General features: G+C 49.1%; 2 protein-coding genes across 8 annotated transcripts in view; one reads left to right on the top strand and one right to left on the bottom strand.

The window, feature by feature from the left end:
• Positions 1-3,607, bottom strand: part of PDE7A (phosphodiesterase 7A) — a 593,823-nt gene extending 590,216 nt beyond the window's left edge. For 2 of the 4 annotated variants that reach the window (XM_063923815.1, XM_063923817.1), the window contains exon 1: positions 3,213-3,603. In XM_063923815.1, the coding sequence (XP_063779885.1) occupies positions 3,213-3,253 (41 nt within the window). In that variant the 5' untranslated portion in view covers positions 3,254-3,603. Of the gene's footprint in view, positions 1-2,412; positions 2,580-3,212 lie in introns of those variants that run through there. The other 2 variants (XM_063923814.1, XM_063923819.1) reach the window with 2 other exon arrangements.
• The window catches only part of DNAJC5B (DnaJ heat shock protein family (Hsp40) member C5 beta), a 158,009-nt gene continuing 141,306 nt past the window's right edge, over positions 3,332-20,034 (top strand). For 2 of the 4 annotated variants that reach the window (XM_063923822.1, XM_063923820.1), the window contains exon 1: positions 3,332-3,540. Coding sequence is in view for 1 of the 4 variants with exons in the window: in XM_063923820.1 (XP_063779890.1) it covers positions 3,451-3,540 (90 nt within the window). In the remaining 3 variants the exon portion in view is untranslated. Of the gene's footprint in view, positions 3,541-15,105; positions 15,370-20,034 lie in introns of those variants that run through there. The other 2 variants (XM_063923821.1, XM_063923823.1) reach the window with 1 other exon arrangement.

Genomic DNA, 20,034 nt, shown 5'->3' on the forward strand with positions numbered 1-20,034 from the left:
AGGGAATGCTCTGATAGAGGACAGGACCCCACTAGCCCTTTGGGGAGACAGAGGGAGAGTTTGCCAGCACACACCAGAGCGCTATATATATACAGGGATAACCTTATATAAGTGTTTTTCCCTAATATAGCTGCTGTATATATTTATATGCCAATTTAGTCCCCCCCCTCTCTTGTTTTACCCTGTTTCTGTAGTGCAGGACTGCAGGGGAGAGTCAGGGAGCCTTCCTCCAACGGAGCTGTGAGGAAAAAATGGCGCCAGTGTGCTGAGGAGATAGGCTCCGCCCCTTTTTCGGCGGCCTTTCTCCCGCTTTTTTATCTAAAAATTGGCAGGGGTTAAATACATCCATATAGCCCAGGAGCTATATGTGATGTATTTTTTGCCAAAAAAGGTGTTTTTATTGCGTCTCAGGGCGCCCCACCCCCAGCGCCCTGCACCCTCAGTGACCGGAGTGTGAAGTGTGCTGAGAGCAATGGCGCACAGCTGCAGTGCTGTGCACTACCTTATTGAAGACAGGACGTCTTCTGCCGCCGATTTTCCGGACCTCTTCCGTCTTCTGGCTCTGTAAGGGGGACGGCGGCGCGGCTCTGGGACCCATCCATGGCTGGGCCTGTGATCGTCCCTCTGGAGCTAATGTCCAGTAGCCTAAGAAGCCCAATCCACTCTGCACGCAGGTGAGTTCCCTTCTTCTCCCCTTAGTCCCTCGGTGCAGTGAGCCTGTTGCCAGCAGGTCTCACTGAAAATAAAAAACCTACTTTAAACTTTTACACTAAGCAGCTCAGGAGAGCCCCTTAGCCTGCACCCGTCTCGTTCGGGCACAAAAATCTAACTGAGGCTTGGAGGAGGGTCATAGGGGGAGGAGCCAGTGCACACCAGGTAGTCCTAAAGCTTTTTACTTTTGTGCCCAGTCTCCTGCGGAGCCGCTATTCCCCATGGTCCTTTCGGAGTCCCCAGCATCCACTAGGACGTTAGAGAAATTGGGGGTCATTCCGACCCGATCGCTCGCTGCAGTCTGTCGCAGTGATCGGGTCAGAACTGCACATGGGCCGGCGCCGCAGTGCGCCGGCGCATGGCAGTCGTCGGTGCCCAGCGATTGCCTCTGAGACAGAGGCGGTCGCTGGGTGGGAGGGGGCTGAATGGCGGCATTAAGCCGCCGTTTAGTAGGCGCGGTCCAGCCAATGCAGGCGTGGCTGGACCGTTGGGGGGACATGACGCGGCGGCTGTGTGACGTCTCACGCAGCCGCTGCGGTCAGCGGCAGCGACACACAACTCCCGGCCAGCCGCAGGAGCTGCGCTGTCCGGGAGTTACTCCACAGATACAAAGGCATCGCCTCTGTGCAATGCTTTTGTATTTGTGCAGGGGGGGGGGGGGGGGGCGGCACTGACATGCGGGGTGGACCAGCCCTGTGCTGGGCGTCCCCCCGCATGTCTGAGTTTACGATCGTAGCTGTGCTAAATTTAGCACAGCTACAATCAACTCGGAATGACCCCCATTGTTCTGAAGATGCTTCTTTGGAAAGTGCCGACTTATCTCATTCTGATTTTTCTATTGTCTTTACTGCATTTTCTCCAGTGGCGTGCAGTGAGGTCAGTGGCTGGTGAGGCATGCCCGCTATGACCGCTGCCAATGCCCGCTACTGTACTGACACCCATGCCAGCTGCCAACGCCTGCTAAAGTCGCCGCCAGCTACCGCCCCCACATCTAATTCCCAGTCCGATGCTGCCGCCCATGCCCGCAAAGTCTTGGGAGCAGGAGCAGCAGCAGCCAGGGCATGGGCAGCAGAAGCGCCCGGGGTTAAGGATAGCAGTGGAGGGTCTGCATGGAAGTGGGATTACAGCTGCAGGCTGGTTGAGACAGTGGTAGTAATTGCCCCCTCCCCTTATACCCCAGAACACAGACAGGAATCACCCCCCCTCCCCTTACACCTCGGCAGACACACAGTAATCCCCTGCACTTCCCTTATTCCCCAGCTCATATGCAGTAATCACCCCCCCTCCCCTTTTCCCCCGGCACACATGGAGTAATTGCCCCCCTCCCTTTTTTCCACGGCACACATGAAGAAATTGCCCTTTTCCCACAGCACACAAGGAGTAATTGCGCCCCCTCCCCTTATACCCCAGCACATAGCGCACATCTCCGTGCTGAGCGCTGCTGTGTACTGACCATGGGCTGCCCTGTTCTCTGAAATAGAGTGCGCAGGGCAGCCCATCGTCAGTACACAGCAGCGCTCAGCACGGACACCGGCTGGCTATACACACCGGCCGGCTCTCTGGCTGCGCTGCTGACTACGGCGGTGGGGACACTGACCAGTGGTGGGGCCAGGGTGGAGCGCGTAGTTCATGAGCCGAAGATGGTGGAGGCTTAAGTATGTCAGGCTGCTGCGCCCCCGTAAGTGTGGCGCCGGCTCTTACCTGGAGTGATGGTAGGGCCAATCCTGGCGAGAGTGAGAGCGGCTACCCACGGCTTTTAGCGGCAATCAATCAGTGAGAGGTGAGCAGGGCAGGGGGACAGGGGGCACTGGTGCAGGGGCCTCTCTCTGGGTGGACACTGGACAACAAGGAGTCAGTCCCTGTGAAGGTGGTCGGGACCCCAGGGAGAGCACAGGTATCGCTATCTTTATGTAGTGGTACTTGGCACTGTTGTTAATCACAGCCTAACAAGAGAACATACAGCAGGGAGAACAGACAATACTGGTGCATGTGTGTACTGAAGCCATTAATGTCAGTAGTAAATTATGTGAATACCTCGCCACTATTTAACTGCCGGCTGCCTGGAATAAACACACTGAGCAGCAGCTTCACAGGAGACTTCAAGTTAGTAGCTTATTTAAGGTAGTGACTGACATATGCAGCATACTTGCCTACCTGACCCTCTCCATGAGGGAGAAAATGCTCTGTTCCTGGACTTTCCTGGTAATGTATGATTGCCATCACCTGTGGTGAGCTAGGTAATTGATAAGATAGGTGTTTCACCACAGGTGATGGCAATTATACATTACCAGGAAAGTCCAGGAACAGAGCATTTTCTCCCTCATAGAGAGGGTCAGGTAGGCAAGTATGATATGCAGACACATGAGCTATGTTAGAACTTTACATAGCTCTATCCTTTTAATTATCGTTGTCAATGCCAACCTATATTCAGCGCTCCCAGCCGCAGCTAAAGTGATTTATAGTGTAAGTGCCATCTCTCCCCCAGTTCAATTTCTTCCTACCCTGATCCTCTTGCGAAGCAGAGTGTCTGTTCAGTCACCATGGTGAGAAGAGGAGAGGAGGGCTGGATCCGTGCAGACCCCTGTGAACTTGTGGTAGGTTGACTGGTCAACGGGGAGGGGCCAGCCACTGTATAGCAATGACTGGCCTACCCCAATACCTGACCTAAGATCAAAGAGGCCTGGCTGCCGCTGGTCATTTCCTACACACTTCATTGCTGCATCTTCGAGCCCGACGTGAATGAGTTTCTGCACATGCGCAGCAGAATCTCTGATCGCAGCAGCTCCTTTCTATGAATCAGCCAAGAATGGGGGTAGCATGGCCACTGAGGTTAGTAGGGGACCCAAACGACCGGTGGGTGTACTGTCCCGGAGTCCAGCCGTACCAATCCGCCCTGAATCTGGTGCCCAATCATATCTACCTCAGGGACAGGGGCGTGCTTTCATATGGGCTGAAAGCACGCCCCTGTCACTGAGGCACTCAAGCTAGTGCCGCTTAGAGCGCTTTTTTAAATGGGCTTTTTACTGCCCATTTCTTGGCCCCGCCCCCCGCCTCCGATCCTTTATTATTGGCTGCGGGAGGCACCGCTCTGAGTGCCTCCGAAACTACTTTAAATCAGTTTTTACATTGTAAATAGTGATTACATTAATATATTAAACATTTACTTATGACACAAAATGTGTCATAAGTACCTTTGTATTATTCTAGTCATTAATGACAGGGGAGACACTGCCTCCCCTGACTGCACGTCCCTGATTTTCTCTTTGTTTGACCATTTTTATGACTCTGCCCTGCGTTATTGGGATATGTTGATATTCTACCTCATTATCAGTGCTGTACATTTAGTATACTGTACTCTGTATTTCAACTTCGAAACTTGAAAATTAATAAATTGTTTAAAAAAAACAAAACCTCAGAGGTCCTGATTCTGAGATAGACACAGTTGGGGCCTCCTTTGCTTTACGACTTTATGCATATGCTGCTACAATGCCCTTCCCTGATGTACATCCGTACGTCTGAATATACAAGGACTGATATGTTCACTTTCAATGTGTACTGGCACTGCAGTCATGCCTTTAATCTACTTCTGATTTTATTGATTTCTCTGACGTCCTAGTGGATGCTGGGGACTCCGTAAGGACCATGGGGAATAGACGGGCTCCGCAGGAGACTGGGCACTCTATAGAAAGATTTAGGACTATCTGGTGTGCACTGGCTCCTCCCCCTATGACCCTCCTCCAAGCCTCAGTTAGATTTCTGTGCCCGGCTGAGCTGGATGCACACTAGGGGCTCTCCTGAGCTCCTAGAAGAAAGTATAGTTTAGGTTTTTTATTTTCAGTGAGACCTGCTGGCAACAGGCTCACTGCAACGAGGGACTAAGGGGAGAAGAAGCGAACCTACCTAAGTGGTGGTAGCTTGGGCTTCTTAGGCTACTGGACACCATTAGCTCCAGAGGGATCGAACACAGGACCCGACCTCGTCGTCCGTTCCCGGAGCCGCGCCGCCGTCCCCCTTACAGAGCCAGAAACAAGAAGGTGGTCCGGAAAATCGGCGGCTGAAGACTTCTGTCTTCTCCAAGGTAGCGCACAGCACTGCAGCTGTGCGCCATTGCTCCTCATGCACACCACACACTGCGGTCACTGATGGGTGCAGGGTGCTGGGGGGGGGGGGGGGGCGCCCTGAGCAGCAATAGTAACACCTTGGCTGGCAAAACTAACACCATATATAGCCCCAGAGGCTATATAGGTGTATATTAACCCCTGCCAGAAACGATAAAATAGCGGGAGAAAGCCCGCCGAAAAAGGGGCGGAGCCAACTCCCTCAGCACACTGGCGCCATTTTTCCCTCACTGCTTCGCTGGAAGGAAGCTCCCTGGCTCTCCCCTGCAGTCCTGCACTACAGAAAGGGTAAAAAAGAGAGGAGGGGGCACAATTTAGGCGCAATATATATATATTATAGGCAGCTATAGGGGAAAACACTCTGTATAGTGATATCCCTGTGTTATATAGCGCCCTGGTGTGTGCTGGCATACTCTCCCTCTGTCTCCCCAAAGGGCTTTGTGGGGTCCTGTCCTCTGTAAGAGCATTCCCTGTGTGACTGCTGTGTGTCGGTACTGCTGTGTCGACATGTATGATGAGGATAATGATGTGGAGGCGGAGCAAATGCCTGTGAATGTGATGTCACCCCCTGCGGGGTCGACACCAGTGTGGATGGACTTATGGAAGGAATTACGTGACAGTGTCAGCTCCTTACATAAAAGGTTTGACGACATAGAACAGCCGGCTACTCAGCTTGTGCCTGTCCAAGCGTCTCAAATGTCATCAGGGGCTATAAAACGCCCGCTACCTCAGATGACAGATACAGACGTCGACACGGATACCGACTCCAGTGTCGACGATGATGAGACGAGTGTACCCTCCAATAGATCCACCCGTTATATGATTGAGGCTATGAAAAATGTATTACACATTTCTGATGATACACCAGTAGTTTTTCCTGCATCTGACGAATTAAATGAGGTGTGTGAGGAAGCGTGGACTTCCCCAGATAAGAAATTGATCATTTCTAAACGGTTAATGGCTGCGTACCCTTTCCCGCCAGAGGATAGGTCACGCTGGGAAACACCCCCTAGGGTAGATAAAGCGCTGACACGCTTATCAAAGAAGGTGGCACTACCGTCTCCGGATACGGCCGCCCTAAAAGAACCTGCTGATAGAAAGCAGGAAAGTACCCTAAAAGCTATATACACACACACTGGCATTATATTGAGACCCGCTATTGCATCAGCTTGGATGTGCAGTGCTGCAGCTGCGTGGTCAGACTCCCTGTCGGAAAACATTGATACCATGGATAGGGACAATATTTTGCTAACGATTGACCATATAAAAGACGCGGTCTTATACATGCGTGATGCACAGAGGGATATTTGCCGGCTGGCATCAAAAATAAGCGCTATGTCCATTGCCGCCAGACGGGGGTTATGGACTAGGCAATGGTCAGGTGATGCCGACTCCAAGCGGCACATGGAGGTTTTACCCTATAAAGGGGTGGAACTTTTTGGGGAAGGTCTTTCAGGCCTCGATCCACAGCTACTGCTGGGAAATCGACTTTTTTGCTACAGGCTACCCCACAGCAAAAGAAAGCACCGTATTATCAGGTACAGTCCTTTCGGCCCCAGAAAACTAAGCGGGCTAGAGGCTCATCCTTTCTGCCGAGGGGCAGAGGAAGGGGGAAAAAGCTGCAGCACACAGCTAGTTCCCAAGAGCAGAAGTCCTCCCCTGCATCCGGTAAGTCCACAGCATGACGCTGGGGCTGCTCAGGCGGAATCGGGAACGGTGGGGACACGTCTCAGGTTTTTCAGCACACAGTGGGCTCTCTCACAAGTGGATCCCTGGGTCCTTCTAGTAGTATCTCAGGGGTACAGGCTGGAATTCGAGACGTCTCCCCCCCCCCCGCCGTTTCCTAAAATCTGCCTTGCCGGCAACTCCCTCTGCCAGGGAGGCAGTGTTGGTGGCTATTCAAAAACTGTATTCACAGAAAGTGATTGTCAAGGTACCCCTCCTTCAGCAAGGAAAGGGTTACTACTCCACAATGTTTGTGGTACCGAAACCGGACGGTTCGGTGAGACCCATCTTAAATTTAAAAGCCTTGAACACTTATATCAAAAGGTTCAAGTTCAAGATGGAATCGCTCAGGGCGGTTATTGCGAGCCTGGAGGAGGGGGATTACATGGTATCCCTGGACATCAAGGATGCGTACCTGCATGTCCCCATTTACCCTCCGCACCAGGAGTACCTCAGATTTGTGGTACAGGACTGTCACTATCAGTTCCAGACGCTGCCATTTGGGTTATCCACGGCACCGAGGGTCTTTACCAAGGTAATGGCCGAAATGATGATACTCCTTCGCAAGAAGGGAGTTTTAATTATCCTGTACTTGGACGATCTCCTGATAAAGGCGAGGTCCAAAGAACAGTTGATAGTGGGGGTGGCACTTTCTCAGGAAGTGCTACAACAGCACGGCTGGATTCTCAATATTCCAAAGTCACAGCTGGTCCCGACGACACGTCTTCTGTTCCTGGGAATGATTCTGGACACAGACCAGAAAAGAGTGTTTCTTCCACTGGAAAAAGCAGAGGAATTGTCATCTCTGGTCAGAGACATCCTAAAACCAGGAAAAGTGTCGGTACATCAATGCACACGAGTCCTGGGAAAAATGGTAGCTTCGTACGAAGCAATTCCATTCGGAAGGTTCCACGCAAGGACGTTCCAGTGGGACCTGTTGGACAAATGGTCCGGGTCCCATCTCCAGATGCAACAGCGGATAACCCTATCGGCCAGAACCAGGGTGTCTCTGCTGTGGTGGCTGCAGAGGGCTCATCTACTAGAGGGCCGCAGATTCAGAATACAGGACTGGGTCCTGGTGACCACGGATGCCAGCCTTCGGGGCTGGGGGGCAGTCACAAAGGGAAGAAATTTCCAAGGACTGTGGTCAAATCAGGAGATTTCTCTCCACATAAATATCCTGGAGCTAAGGACCATTTACAATGCCCTAAGCCAGGCAAGACCCCTGCTTCAAAACCAGCCGGTACTGATCCAGTCAGACAACATCACGGCGGTCGCCCATGTAAACAGACAGGGCGGCAGGAGAAGCAGGATGGCGATGGCAGAAGCCACAAGGATTCTCAGATGGGCAGAGAATCATGTGTTAGCACTGACGGCAGTGTTCATTCCGGGAGTGGACAACTGGGAAGCAGACTTCCTCAGCAGGCACGACCTCCACCCGGGAGAATGGGGACTTCATCCAGAAGTCTTCCAAATGCTGGTCAACCGGTGGGAAAAACCACAGGTAGACATGATGGCGTCCCACCTCAACAAGAAGTTGAAAAGATATTGCGCCCGGTCGAGAGACCCTCAGGCGATAGCGGTGGACGCTCTAGTGACACCATGGGTGTACCAGTCGGTTTATGTGTTTTCCTCCTCTACCTCTCATACCCAAGGTACTGAGAATAATAAGAGGGCGAGGAGTGAAAACCATACTCGTGGTTCCGGATTGGCCAAGAAGAGCTTGGTACCCAGAACTTCAAGAGATGCTTACAGAGGACCCTTGGCCTCTGCCGCTCAGACAAGACCTGCTGCAGCAGGGACCCTGTCTGTTCCAAGACTTACCGCGGCTGCGTTTGACGTCATGGCGGTTGAACACCGGATCCTGAAGGAAAAGGGTATTCCGGAGGAAGTCATCCCTACCCTGATCAAAGCCAGGAAGGATGTCACCGCAAGACATTATCACCGCATTTGGCGAAAATATGTTGCTTGGTGTGAGGCCATGAAGGCCCCGACGGAGGAATTTCACCTGGGTCGATTCCTGCACTTCCTGCAAGCAGGGGTGACGTTGGGCCTCAAATTGGGGTCCATAAAGGTCCAGATTTCGGCTCTGTCGATTTTCTTCCAAAAAGAACTGGCTTCACTGCCTGAAGTTCAGACTTTTGTCAAGGGAGTACTGCATATTCAGCCTCCTTTTGTGCCCCCAGTGGCACCTTGGGATCTCAATGTGGTTTTGGCATTCCAGAAATCACATTGGTTCGAACCACTTAAGACTGTGGATTTAAAATATCTCACGTGGAAAGTGGTCATGCTGTTGGCCCTGGCGTCGGCCAGGCGGGTTTCAGAATTGGCGGCTTTGTCTTGTAAAAGCCCTTATCTGATTTTCCATATGGATAGGGCAGAATTGAGGACTCGTCCTCAGTTTCTCCCAAAGGTGGTCTCAGCTTTTCACTTGAACCAACCTATTGTGGTGCCTGCGGCTACTAGGGACTTGGAGGATTCCAAGTTGCTGGACGTAGTCAGGGCTTTAAAAATTTATATTTCCAGGACGGCTGGAGTCAGAAAGACTGATTCGCTGTTTATCCTGTATGCACCCACCAAGCTGGGTGCTCCTGCTTCTAAGCAGTCTATTGCGCGCTGGATTTGTAGCACTATTCAGCTGGCGCATTCTGCGGTAGGCTTACAGCAGCCTAAATCTGTAAAAGCCCATTCCACACGGAAGGTGGGCTCATCTTGGGCGGCTGCCCGAGGGGTCTCGGCTTTACAACTTTGCCGAGCAGCTACTTGGTCGGGGGCAAACACGTTTGCAAAATTCTACAAATTTGATACCCTGGCTGAGGAGGACCTGGAATTCTCTCATTCGGTGCTGCAGAGTCATCCGCACTCTCCCGCCCGTTTGGGAGCTTTGGTATAATCCCCATGGTCCTTACGGAGTCCCCAGCATCCACTAGGACGTCAGAGAAAATAAGAATTTACTCACCGGTAATTCTATTTCTCGTAGTCCGTAGTGGATGCTGGGCGCCCATCCCAAGTGCGGATTGTCTGCAATACCTGTACATAGTTATTGTTACAAAAATCGGGTTTTGTTGTGAGCCATCTCTTCAGAGGCTCCATTTGTTATCATACTGTTAACCGGGGTTCCTATCACGTGTTATATGGTGTGATTGGTGTGGCTGGTATGAGTCTTACCCGGGATTCAAAAATCCTTCCTTATTGTGTCAGCTCTTCCGGGCACCGTTCCTAACTGAGGCTTGGAGGAGGGTCATAGGGGGAGGAGCCAGTGCACACCAGATAGTCCTAAATCTTTCTATAGAGTGCCCAGTCTCCTGCGGAGCCCGTCTATTCCCCATGGTCCTTACGGAGTCCCCAGCATCCACTACGGACTACGAGAAATAGAATTACCGGTGAGTAAATTCTTATTTTTTCATTCTACAAACCCCTTTTTTTTAACCTTATATGTTTCAAAGTACAAGGAGGGGGAGCACATACTACATACAGCCCAGTACAGGGAGGGGGAGCACACACTACATACAGCACAGTACAGGAAGGGAGCACACACTACATACAGCACAGTACAGGGAGGGGGAGCACACACTACATACAGCACAGTACAGGGAGGGGGAGCACATACTACATACAGCACAGTACAGGGAGGGGGAGCACACACTACATACAGCACAGTACAGGAAGGGAGCACACACTACATACAGCACAGTACAGGGAGGGAGCACACACTACATACAGCACAGTACAGGGAGGGAGCACACACTACATACAGCACAGTACAGGGAGGGGGAGCACACACGGTATCCTTTCAGATGGTCGACCATGTTATGGTCGACAGTCATTAGGTCGACCACTATTGGTCGACATTTACATGGTCGACATGGACACATGGTCGACACATGAGAATGGTCGACACATGAAAAGTCGACATATGAAAAGGTCGACATGAGCTTTTTAACTTTTTTTTCTTTTGGGGAACTTTTCCATACTTCACGATCCACGTGGACTACAATTGGAACGGTAATCTGTGCCGAGCGCAGCGGTAGCGTAGCGAGGCACCTTGCCCGAAGCATGGCGAGCGAAGTGAGCCATGCGAGGGGACGCCGTGCACTAATTGGGGTTCCCAATCACTGTACGCAAAAAACGACACCAAAAAAAGTTAAATAACTCATGTCGACCTTTTCATGTGTCGACCTTTCATGTGTCGACCATTTTCATGTGTCGACCATGTGACCATGTCGACCATGTCAATGTCAACCAATAGTGGTCGACCTAATGACTGTCGACCATAACATGGTCGACCATCCATACTGGAACCGCACACACTACATACAGCACAGTACAGGGAGGGGGAGCACACACTACATACAGCACAGTACAGGAAGGGAGCACACACTACATACAGCACAGTAGTACAGGGAGGGAGCACACACTACATACAGCACAGTACAGGGAGGGGGATCACACACTACATACAGCATAGTAAAGGGAGAGAGTAAACACTACATACAGCACAGTACAGGGAGGGAGCACACACTACATACAGCACAGTACAGGGAGGGAGAGCACACACTACATACAGCACAGTACAGGGAGGGGGAGCACACACTACATACAGCACAGTACAGGGAGGGAGCACACACTACATACAGCACAGTACAGGGAGGGAGCACACACTACATACAGCACAGTACAGGGAGGGAGCACACACTACATACAGCACAGTACAGGGAGGGAGCACACACTACATACAGCACAGTACAGGGAGGGTGAGCACACACTACATACAGCACAGTACAGGAAGGGAGCACACACTACATACAGCACAGTACAGGGAGGGAGCACACACTACATACAGCACAGTACAGGAAGGGAGCACACACTACATACAGCACAGTACAGGGAGGGTGAGCACACACTACATACAGCACAGTACAGGAAGGGAGCACACACTACATACAGCACAGTACAGGAAGGGAGTACACACAAGTACTGAAACACAGACACAGGGGACCAGCGCATCAGAATCTGTCCAAGTGGCCAATCTGCCCCGATTACATACATAGCCACCACATTATATACATAGTCACCACATCACACGTATAGCACTGTATTACATGTATAGCACCGCACTACACAAATAGCACCACATAACACGAATAGCACCACATTACACGTATAGCACCACACTACACGTATAGCACCGCATTATACTAATAGCACCTCATTATATAAATAGCGCCACATTACATATGTAGCCACATTACATACGTGGCCACTGCATTACATACGTACTCACTGCATACGTAGCCACTGCGTTACATATGTAGCCACTGCATTACATAAATAGGCCCATCATCATGGACAGACATTGGGCAGCTATAGGGCTGAAGGACTTTGCATTAGAGATTGTCCCAGGGCTGGCTGTGAGTGCTGCCTGATCAGCTGACATCCTGAGAACATGTTACATCCTACTCCTGTCCAGTCCCCAAACCATACATTGTGACCGGGAATGCCCTAACCTTTACACCAACATGATAATGCAAATAATGTAATTAAAAATAACCTCTCTGTGGGTATAGTGAACCTGGCTCCGACCATCGCTATGCTTATGCTCCCGGGCCGGGCTCATTGAAGAGACCTTTGGCCGGGGCCAGAGAGAGGATGCTGCTGGGCTGGTTAACTTTCTCCAGGTCCCCCCGTTGGTAGAACAACTTCACCACTTTTCATGGCTAGCGGCACCCGGAAGTCCTTTCTAGCCTAACTTCTGGATTGCGTTCCAATGAACCGCAAGTACTGGAAGCAATGTAAGCCAGCCCAGCCTGAGTGTGAATTGGCCTGGCTGAGTGGGATGTGGGACCGGCCCATTGGAATCTGTCATAGTGTCCTGGTGGGCCAATCCGTCCCTGGACCTATCAGACTTTCAGATCAGTCTCTGCCAAACAGAGCAGTGAGTGAGAGTGGGGTCTCCCAACTGCTAACCCCACCAAGGGACACTGCGGCCCGCGCGTGGGAAAGTGCATGAAAAACTGGGCTGGCCATCATAATCTGTACAGTTGGGGGGCACGTTAATGTGTTACAAAACATGTGGCAAAGTCGCACCATGTACAGTACTACGAGCACACATGCCTACTTTTGAAAAAGCATTTCAGGGAGATGTGAAAGTAACACCAATCAGCGTGGAGGGGTACTGCTACATCTAAGAGGCATTCATGAAAATGACTTACATCCAAATGTAAATGAGCCCCAAAGTTTGTAAGATCTACTTGTTGAAGAAGAACCTGATTTTTTCAGGATTTGTTAGTGTATTGTGATTTACAAGAGCTTCCATATACTGTAAGTGGCCACGAGAAACATTATGTAAAATGCATGTAGCCATAGGGATCATTGGGGGTCATTCCGAGTTCATCGTAGCTGTGCTAAATTTAGCACAGCTACGATCATGTTCCCAGACAAGCGGGCGGACGCCCAGCACAGGGCTAGCCCACCCCGAATGTCTGCTCTCCCCCCCCCCCCCCCGCACAGTTACAAAAGCATCGCACAGCGGCAATGCTTTTGTACTTGTTGAGTAACTCCCGGCCAGCGCAGCTCCTGCAGCTGAATGGGAGTTGCTCGTCGCTGCCCCTGGTCGCAGCGGCTGCATGTGACGTCACGCAGCCACTGCAGCCTGCCCCCCGCACGGTCCAGCCACGCCTGCGTTGGCCGGACCATGCCCCCAAACCGGCGGCCAAAAGCCACCGTGCCACCCCCTCCCGCCCAGCGACCGCCTCTGCCTGTCAAATAGGCAGAGGCGATCGCTAGGGAACGACGGCCTTCGCTGCGAACAACTGCAGCGAGCGATCCGGTTGTAATGACTCCCCATTGTGCCTTATAACCAATGCAGGGAAATTAAACTGATGAGCTCATTTGAATGTATGTATGTCTAATTTATTTCCCCCCCCCCCCCCCCCCCCAAGAATTTAACAGCTACTTAATGGGGGTAAGGTACACTCAGGGAGATTGCTGGTCTATTCAGGGAGTGAGGGAGATTGCTGCTATTTCAGGGAGTCTCCTGCAGAATGAGGGAGGGTAGGAAACTATGGGGGTAATTCAGACCTAATCGTAACAGCAAATTTGTTAGCAGTTGGGCAAAACCATGGCCCTCATTCCGAGTTGTTCGCTCATTCTTTTTCATCGCATCGCATTGAAAATCCGCTTAGTACGCATGCGCAAAGTTCGCACTGCGACTGCGCCAAGTAACTTTACTATGAAGAAAGTATTTGTACTCACGGCTTTTTCTTCGCTCCGGCGATCGTAATGTGATTGACAGGAAATGGGTGTTACTGGGCGGAAACACGGCGTTTCAGGGGCGTGTGGCTGAAAACGCTACCGTTTCCGGAAAAAACGCAGGAGTGGCCGGAGAAACGGTGGGAGTGCCTGGGCGAACGCTGGGTGTGTTTGTGACGTCAACCAGGAACGACAAGCACTGAACTGATCGCACAGGCAGAGTAAGTCTGGAGCTACTCTGAAACTGCTAAGTAGTTAGTAATCGCAATATTGCGAATACATCGGTCGCAATTTTAAGAAGCTAAGATTCACTCCCAGTAGGCGGCGGCTTAGCGTGTGTAACTCTGCTAAATTCGCCTTGCGACCGATCAACTCGGAATGAGGGCCAATGGCCCTTATTCCGAGTTGTTCACTCGCTGCTATTTTTAGCAGAATTGCTAATAGGCTAAAATCCGGCAGTTCTGCGCATGCGTATGCACAGCAGGGCGCACGCGCTAAGTATTTTTACACAAAACTATGCTATTTTACTCACGGGCGAACAAAGCTTTTCAATCGCTCTGCTGATCGTAGTGTGATTGACAGGAAGTGGGTGTTTCTGGGCGGAAACTGGCAGTTTTCAGGGAGTGTGCTAAAAAACGCAGGTGTGCCAGGTAAAAATGCAGGAGTGGCTGGAGAAACGGCGGAGTGGCTGGCCGGACGCTGCGCGTGTTTGTGACGTCAAACCAGGAACTAAACGGACTGAGGTGATCACAATCTAGGAGTAGGTCTGGAGCTACTCAGAAACTGCAAGGAAATACTTAATAGCAGAATTGCTAATCTTTCGTTAGCAATTCTGCTATGCTAAGATACACTCCCAGAGGGCGGTGGCTTTGCGTTTGCATTTCTGCTAAAAGTAGCTAGCGAGCGAACAACTCGGAATGAGGGCCCATGTGCACTGCGGTGGGGCGGGGAGAGAGAACAGATATAACCACTGGTGGGATTCAGCCGGTTCGCACCGGTTCTTCAGAACCGATACCTAAAGTTAGGTATGGTTCTTAGAACCGGTTGCTTATTGCGTGGGTGCTCCCGGGCCCAAGCACCCATGGACCGCGAGGAGCACCCATGGAATCCGCCGCTGCCCCAGTAGCACTAGCCGCCGCTGCGGAAGTGCTTCTGTACCATAGCAATGTAAAAAAAAACAACCAAAAATGGCCGCCGCCAAGGAGGAGACAGATGCTAGAGGTCACATTTGACCTCTAGCACCTGTCTCCTCGGCGGCGGGCATTTTAAGAGGGTGTTTTTTTTACACTGCTGTGACTGCTATGGTACATAAGCGCTTCCGCAGCCCCCAGCGCGTCTCAATCTACTGCGGGGGCTGCGGGGGCTAGCAGTAACCACTGAAGTCCGCACTCACCCTTCTCAACTTTACTGGGGCAGCGGCCAGGAGATACCTGGCAACGCGCAGGAAACCCCTGACAACGCACAGGAGACCCCTAGCAACTCGCATGAAACCCCTGGCAACGCACAGGAGACCCCTAGCAACGCGCATGAAACCCCTGGCAACGCATAGGAGACCCCAGGCAATGTAAGTGGCATTATTGTGTGTGGGCATAAAATGGTGTCAGGACCATAACTGTGTGTATCATAATATGTAATTGGCATTACAGTGTGTGGCATAACGCATAATGGATGTTATTTGAGTATTAAATTCATGAATTATTAAACTACCTTTCGGTATACTTAAAATGGTCATTAGGACATAGAACCGGTTGTTAATTTATTTGAATCCCACCACTGGATATAACATGTGCAGAGAGAGTTAGATTTGGGTGGGGTGTGTTCAAACTGAAATCTAAATTGCAGTGTAAAAATAAAGCAGCCAGTATTTACCCTGCACAGAAACAAAATAACCCACCCAAATCTAACTCTCTCTGCAAATGTTATATCTGCCACACCTGCAGTGCACATGGTTTTTGCCCAACTGCTAACAAATTTGCTGCTACAATCAGTTCTGAATTACCCCCTATGTACTAAAGTGGTGATAGGCTTGAATTTGAATGTGATGTTTCCCTTTTTGCACAGAACCTCATTGCCTCCTAGCTACACTGCCAGTTTGAGTTGGCATAAACCTTTATAGCGTCCTTAGTGGTTGGACCATGAATCAGATCTGTATACATTAAACCATACCTCCCAACATGACCCTCTCCAGGAGGGACAGAATGCTCTGCTCCTGGACTTCTCTCTCAATTTATGATTGCCATCACCTGTGCTGAAACACCTTTCTTATCCATTAACCTATTCAAAACAGGTGCCAGCAATCATATATTAAGAAAAAAGTCCAGAAACAGAGCATTTTGTCCCTCCTGGAGAGGGTCATGTTGGGAGGCATGATTAAACTGGTCAACTAAATTACAAACAACATTTTAAAAAGAGAGTTGTTATTAGACTTAGCAACCACTAGGGGGAACTATATGCATGCAAGATATGATTACATTATATAAATAAATGGAAACCATAGCTAGTCACTTTATAGGATGAGAAAAAAGATTATAATGTTATATTAGACTAATGTCTAATTAATTGTTATATTCTTTTTACAAATTTCATTATCAGTAAGCATGTCTCTGCCATATATATCATTATGTTAGGCTGTGAAGTGTGATAGTGTAGTGTGATGAAACACTAATATGAATATCAGAGATACTGTAGACCAGAGACCCTTCAGCTGATGTGACCCCCCTCTTTCTGATTAAAATGCTCATTGATCGTGGCAATTGACCGTCGGGAGCTATTCAGTTAGCCTCGATAAGCCAGTGCGAGCCATGGCTTATCAGTGATTTTGTTTCCCTTGCCTCAGGCAGGTGATACTAAATACCTGAAAACAACCACGTTCTCGGATGAAAACTGGGCTGTTTCTAGCAAAAAAACACACAGGTTTCACTGAACCTGTGTGTTTTCGGGAGAAAATTAATTTTATCGGGGGTGACCAAATTGGATAGAGCGAAAAAAAAATATCGGAGAAACATCATAAAAAATGTGAATAACGTCCTTTTTTGCTCCCGATGCTTCTTCCCACCTAATTGAATACACCCCCCTATTGGGAGAAGCGTGTAGTGGATGTTAGAATAGTGAGGAGGCATTGTAACTTTGCACAATTTGATCTGGAGACCACTGTAATGTGTTTTAATCGGATTTGCTCATTGTAATGTGGAGGGCACTATAATTTTACATAATAAGAACTGGGGCACTTTAAAGTGACACGGTATGAAATGGAGGCACTGTAGTGTGGCATATTATAAGCTGGGGCCCTGTAACGTGGCATAATTTGACCTGGATGGCACTCTGATGTTGCACAGTGTGAACAGGGGGCTCTGTAATTGGCATAATATGAACTGGGGAGGGGACACTGTATGTCATAAATTGAATTGTGTGGCATAATATGTACTGGCAGCCTACAATATATCATGTAAACTATGAAAACATGATGGTTCATAAAATAAACTAGGGCACTACTATGGGGCCTAATATTAACTAGGACACTACTATCACTAGGGCACTATCATGGGGCATAAAACGAATAACTGCTGCAGAGAGGTGTCTCTCAAGAAGCATTTGGACAGGGGCCCTTTCAATATGTTGCTATTGGGCCCACAAAGTTCTAGTTATGCCCCTGCTTTCTCCCCTACCATTATCTGGCCAGTCTTTTCTGCCTTCCCTTGTCTGTGTAAGTCTAGCGCCCCTTCTTCTGTTTGTGCCAGTCCTTCTCCCCTTTCTCTATCTATGCTAGCATCTATACTACCCTATCTATGCCACCCCCTCTCTTCCAATATCTGCCAACTTTCCCTTTCCCCTGCATGTGCTGGTCTCTGTCATCTTTAGCTGTCTGTGACAATCTCTCGTCTTCGTTTTTCTGTGTTGCTGTCTCTCCCCTCCTTCACCTGTATGTAGCAATCTATCTCTAGTTTTTCTGTCTGTGCAAATCTCTATCTCCTTCCCATTTCTACACCAGTATATAACCTTCCTTTGTCTCAGCTAGTACTTCTCCTTCGTTTGTCTATGCCAGTTTCGCTATCCCTCATCCAATCTGTACCAGTCTCTCTTCCCATCTGTGCCAGTCATCTCCCTTTCCCTTGTATGATCATTCCCTCTTCTCCCTCCTCTCCCACTGTGCACCTCTGTTCCCCACTTTGGAGTCAATCCTATTAGCTGCGATGATATCACTGGTGCGAATCATTGTGGCAGCGTCCGCACTTTACGGCGGACTGAATTCTCAAAAAATGCTTGCTGGCCCATAGGGCTCTTATCACTTTGGTGCAAATTCATCCCAGAATCAGCCTGTGAAAGGTGCACATCGCATCATAATAGAATCAACCCCTTTGTATGTGTGCATCTCTATGTACTCTTTGTATGCATCTGTTCCTTTTTGCTTCTTTGGGACAAATGTATTAGCCCATGATTTGCAGTAGCTGGCCAGATTCTGGCGAGTTTGTCTTAAGATTTTTATTGGGCAATTAATTTAAATGCAAAACCAGGTTGGTTTTAGCTTTAAATCTAATTTCGCTAGAATTACTCTGGCTCCCGCAGATCATGGGCTATTACATTTGGCTTTTTGTATGCAACTCTGTCTACACAACTGTCTCTCTATGTCCCTCACCCCCTTTTGTGTGTTTGTTTCTGCATTGTGGGTGCAAGGCATTGTTGGAAATGTACATATTTGTATTACAGTGAGTCTTACATCAGTAGTAGGGAAATTGATGGAAACACTCTTAAAAGAAAGAGTTGTAGATTATCTCAAATCCGGCAATTTACTGGATCCCAAACAGCATGGATTCACTGGGGGGAGATCATGTCAAACAAATCTTATTGACTTTTTTGATTGTGTGACTAAAGTGATGGATAAAGGTGGAGCCATGGATATAGCTTATCTAGACTAGAGATGAGCGGGTTCGGTTCCTCGGAATCCGAACCCGCCCGAACTTCAGGTTTTTTTACACGGGTCCGAGCGACTCGGATCTGCCCGCCTTGCTCGGTTAACCCGAGCGCGCCCGAACGTCATCATCCCGCTGTCGGATTCTCGCGAGGCTCGGATTCTATCGCGAGACTCGGATTCTATATAAGGAGCCGCGCGTCGCCGCCATTTTCACACGTGCATTGAGAGTCATAGGGAGAGGACGTGGCTGGCGTCCTCTCCGTTTAGAGAAGAGAGAGACACAGTATTTTGGGGAGCATTATTAGGAGGAGTACTACTATACTGTATACTACTATACTACTTGCTGAAGTGATATTTATACTAGATTAGATAATAGATAGTGTGACTGTAAGTGTATTATCTGACTTGTGGGGGAGACACTGACAGTGGGGAGCAGTTAGAGTCTGAGAGCAGGACTCAGGAGTACATATAACGTACAGTGCACACTTTTGCTGCCAGAGTCAGTGCCACACTGCCATTGTTGTGACCACACTGACCACCAGTATAATAATATATTTTGTGATTGTCTGCTTAGGCCTCGGAGTACTAGTTGCAAGTTGCAACGTGACCTGAAGTGACCACCAGTTTAATAATCAATCACCACCAGTTTAATATATATATATATATATATATATATATAATTGTATATTATATATATATATATATATAATATTGTATACCACCTACCCGTGGTTTTTTTTTTTTTTCATTCTTCTTTATACATACTACTATAGTAGCTTACTGTAGCAGTCTGCGGTGCTGTGCTGACCTGACAGTGTCCAGCAGGTCCGTCATCAGTCATTACATAATAAATATATATAGTACCTGTCCGGCTGCAGTACTAGTGATATTATATTGATTTCATCTCATTATCAATAATTTATCATCCAGTCTAGACTCTATATTAGCAGCAGACACAGTACGTTAGTCCACGGCTGTAGCTACCTCTGTGTCGGCACTCGGCAGTCCATCCATAATTGTATACCACCTACCCGTGTTTTTTTTTTTTTCTTTCTTCTTTGTACATACTACTATAGAGTATAGTAGCTTACTGTAGCAGTCTGCGGTGCTGCTGAGCTGACAGTGTCCAGCAGGTCCGTCATCAGTCATCATTACCTAATAAATATATTATCTACCTGTCCGGCTGCAGTACTAGTGATATTATATATACATACATATATATATTGATTTCATCTCATTATCAATCATCCAGTCTATATTAGCAGCAGACACAGTACGTTAGTCCACGGCTGTAGCTACCTCTGTGTCGGCACTCGGCAG

Source organism: Pseudophryne corroboree, chromosome 5 (assembly GCF_028390025.1).
Source record: "Pseudophryne corroboree isolate aPseCor3 chromosome 5, aPseCor3.hap2, whole genome shotgun sequence".
Taxonomy (NCBI): domain Eukaryota; kingdom Metazoa; phylum Chordata; class Amphibia; order Anura; family Myobatrachidae; genus Pseudophryne; species Pseudophryne corroboree.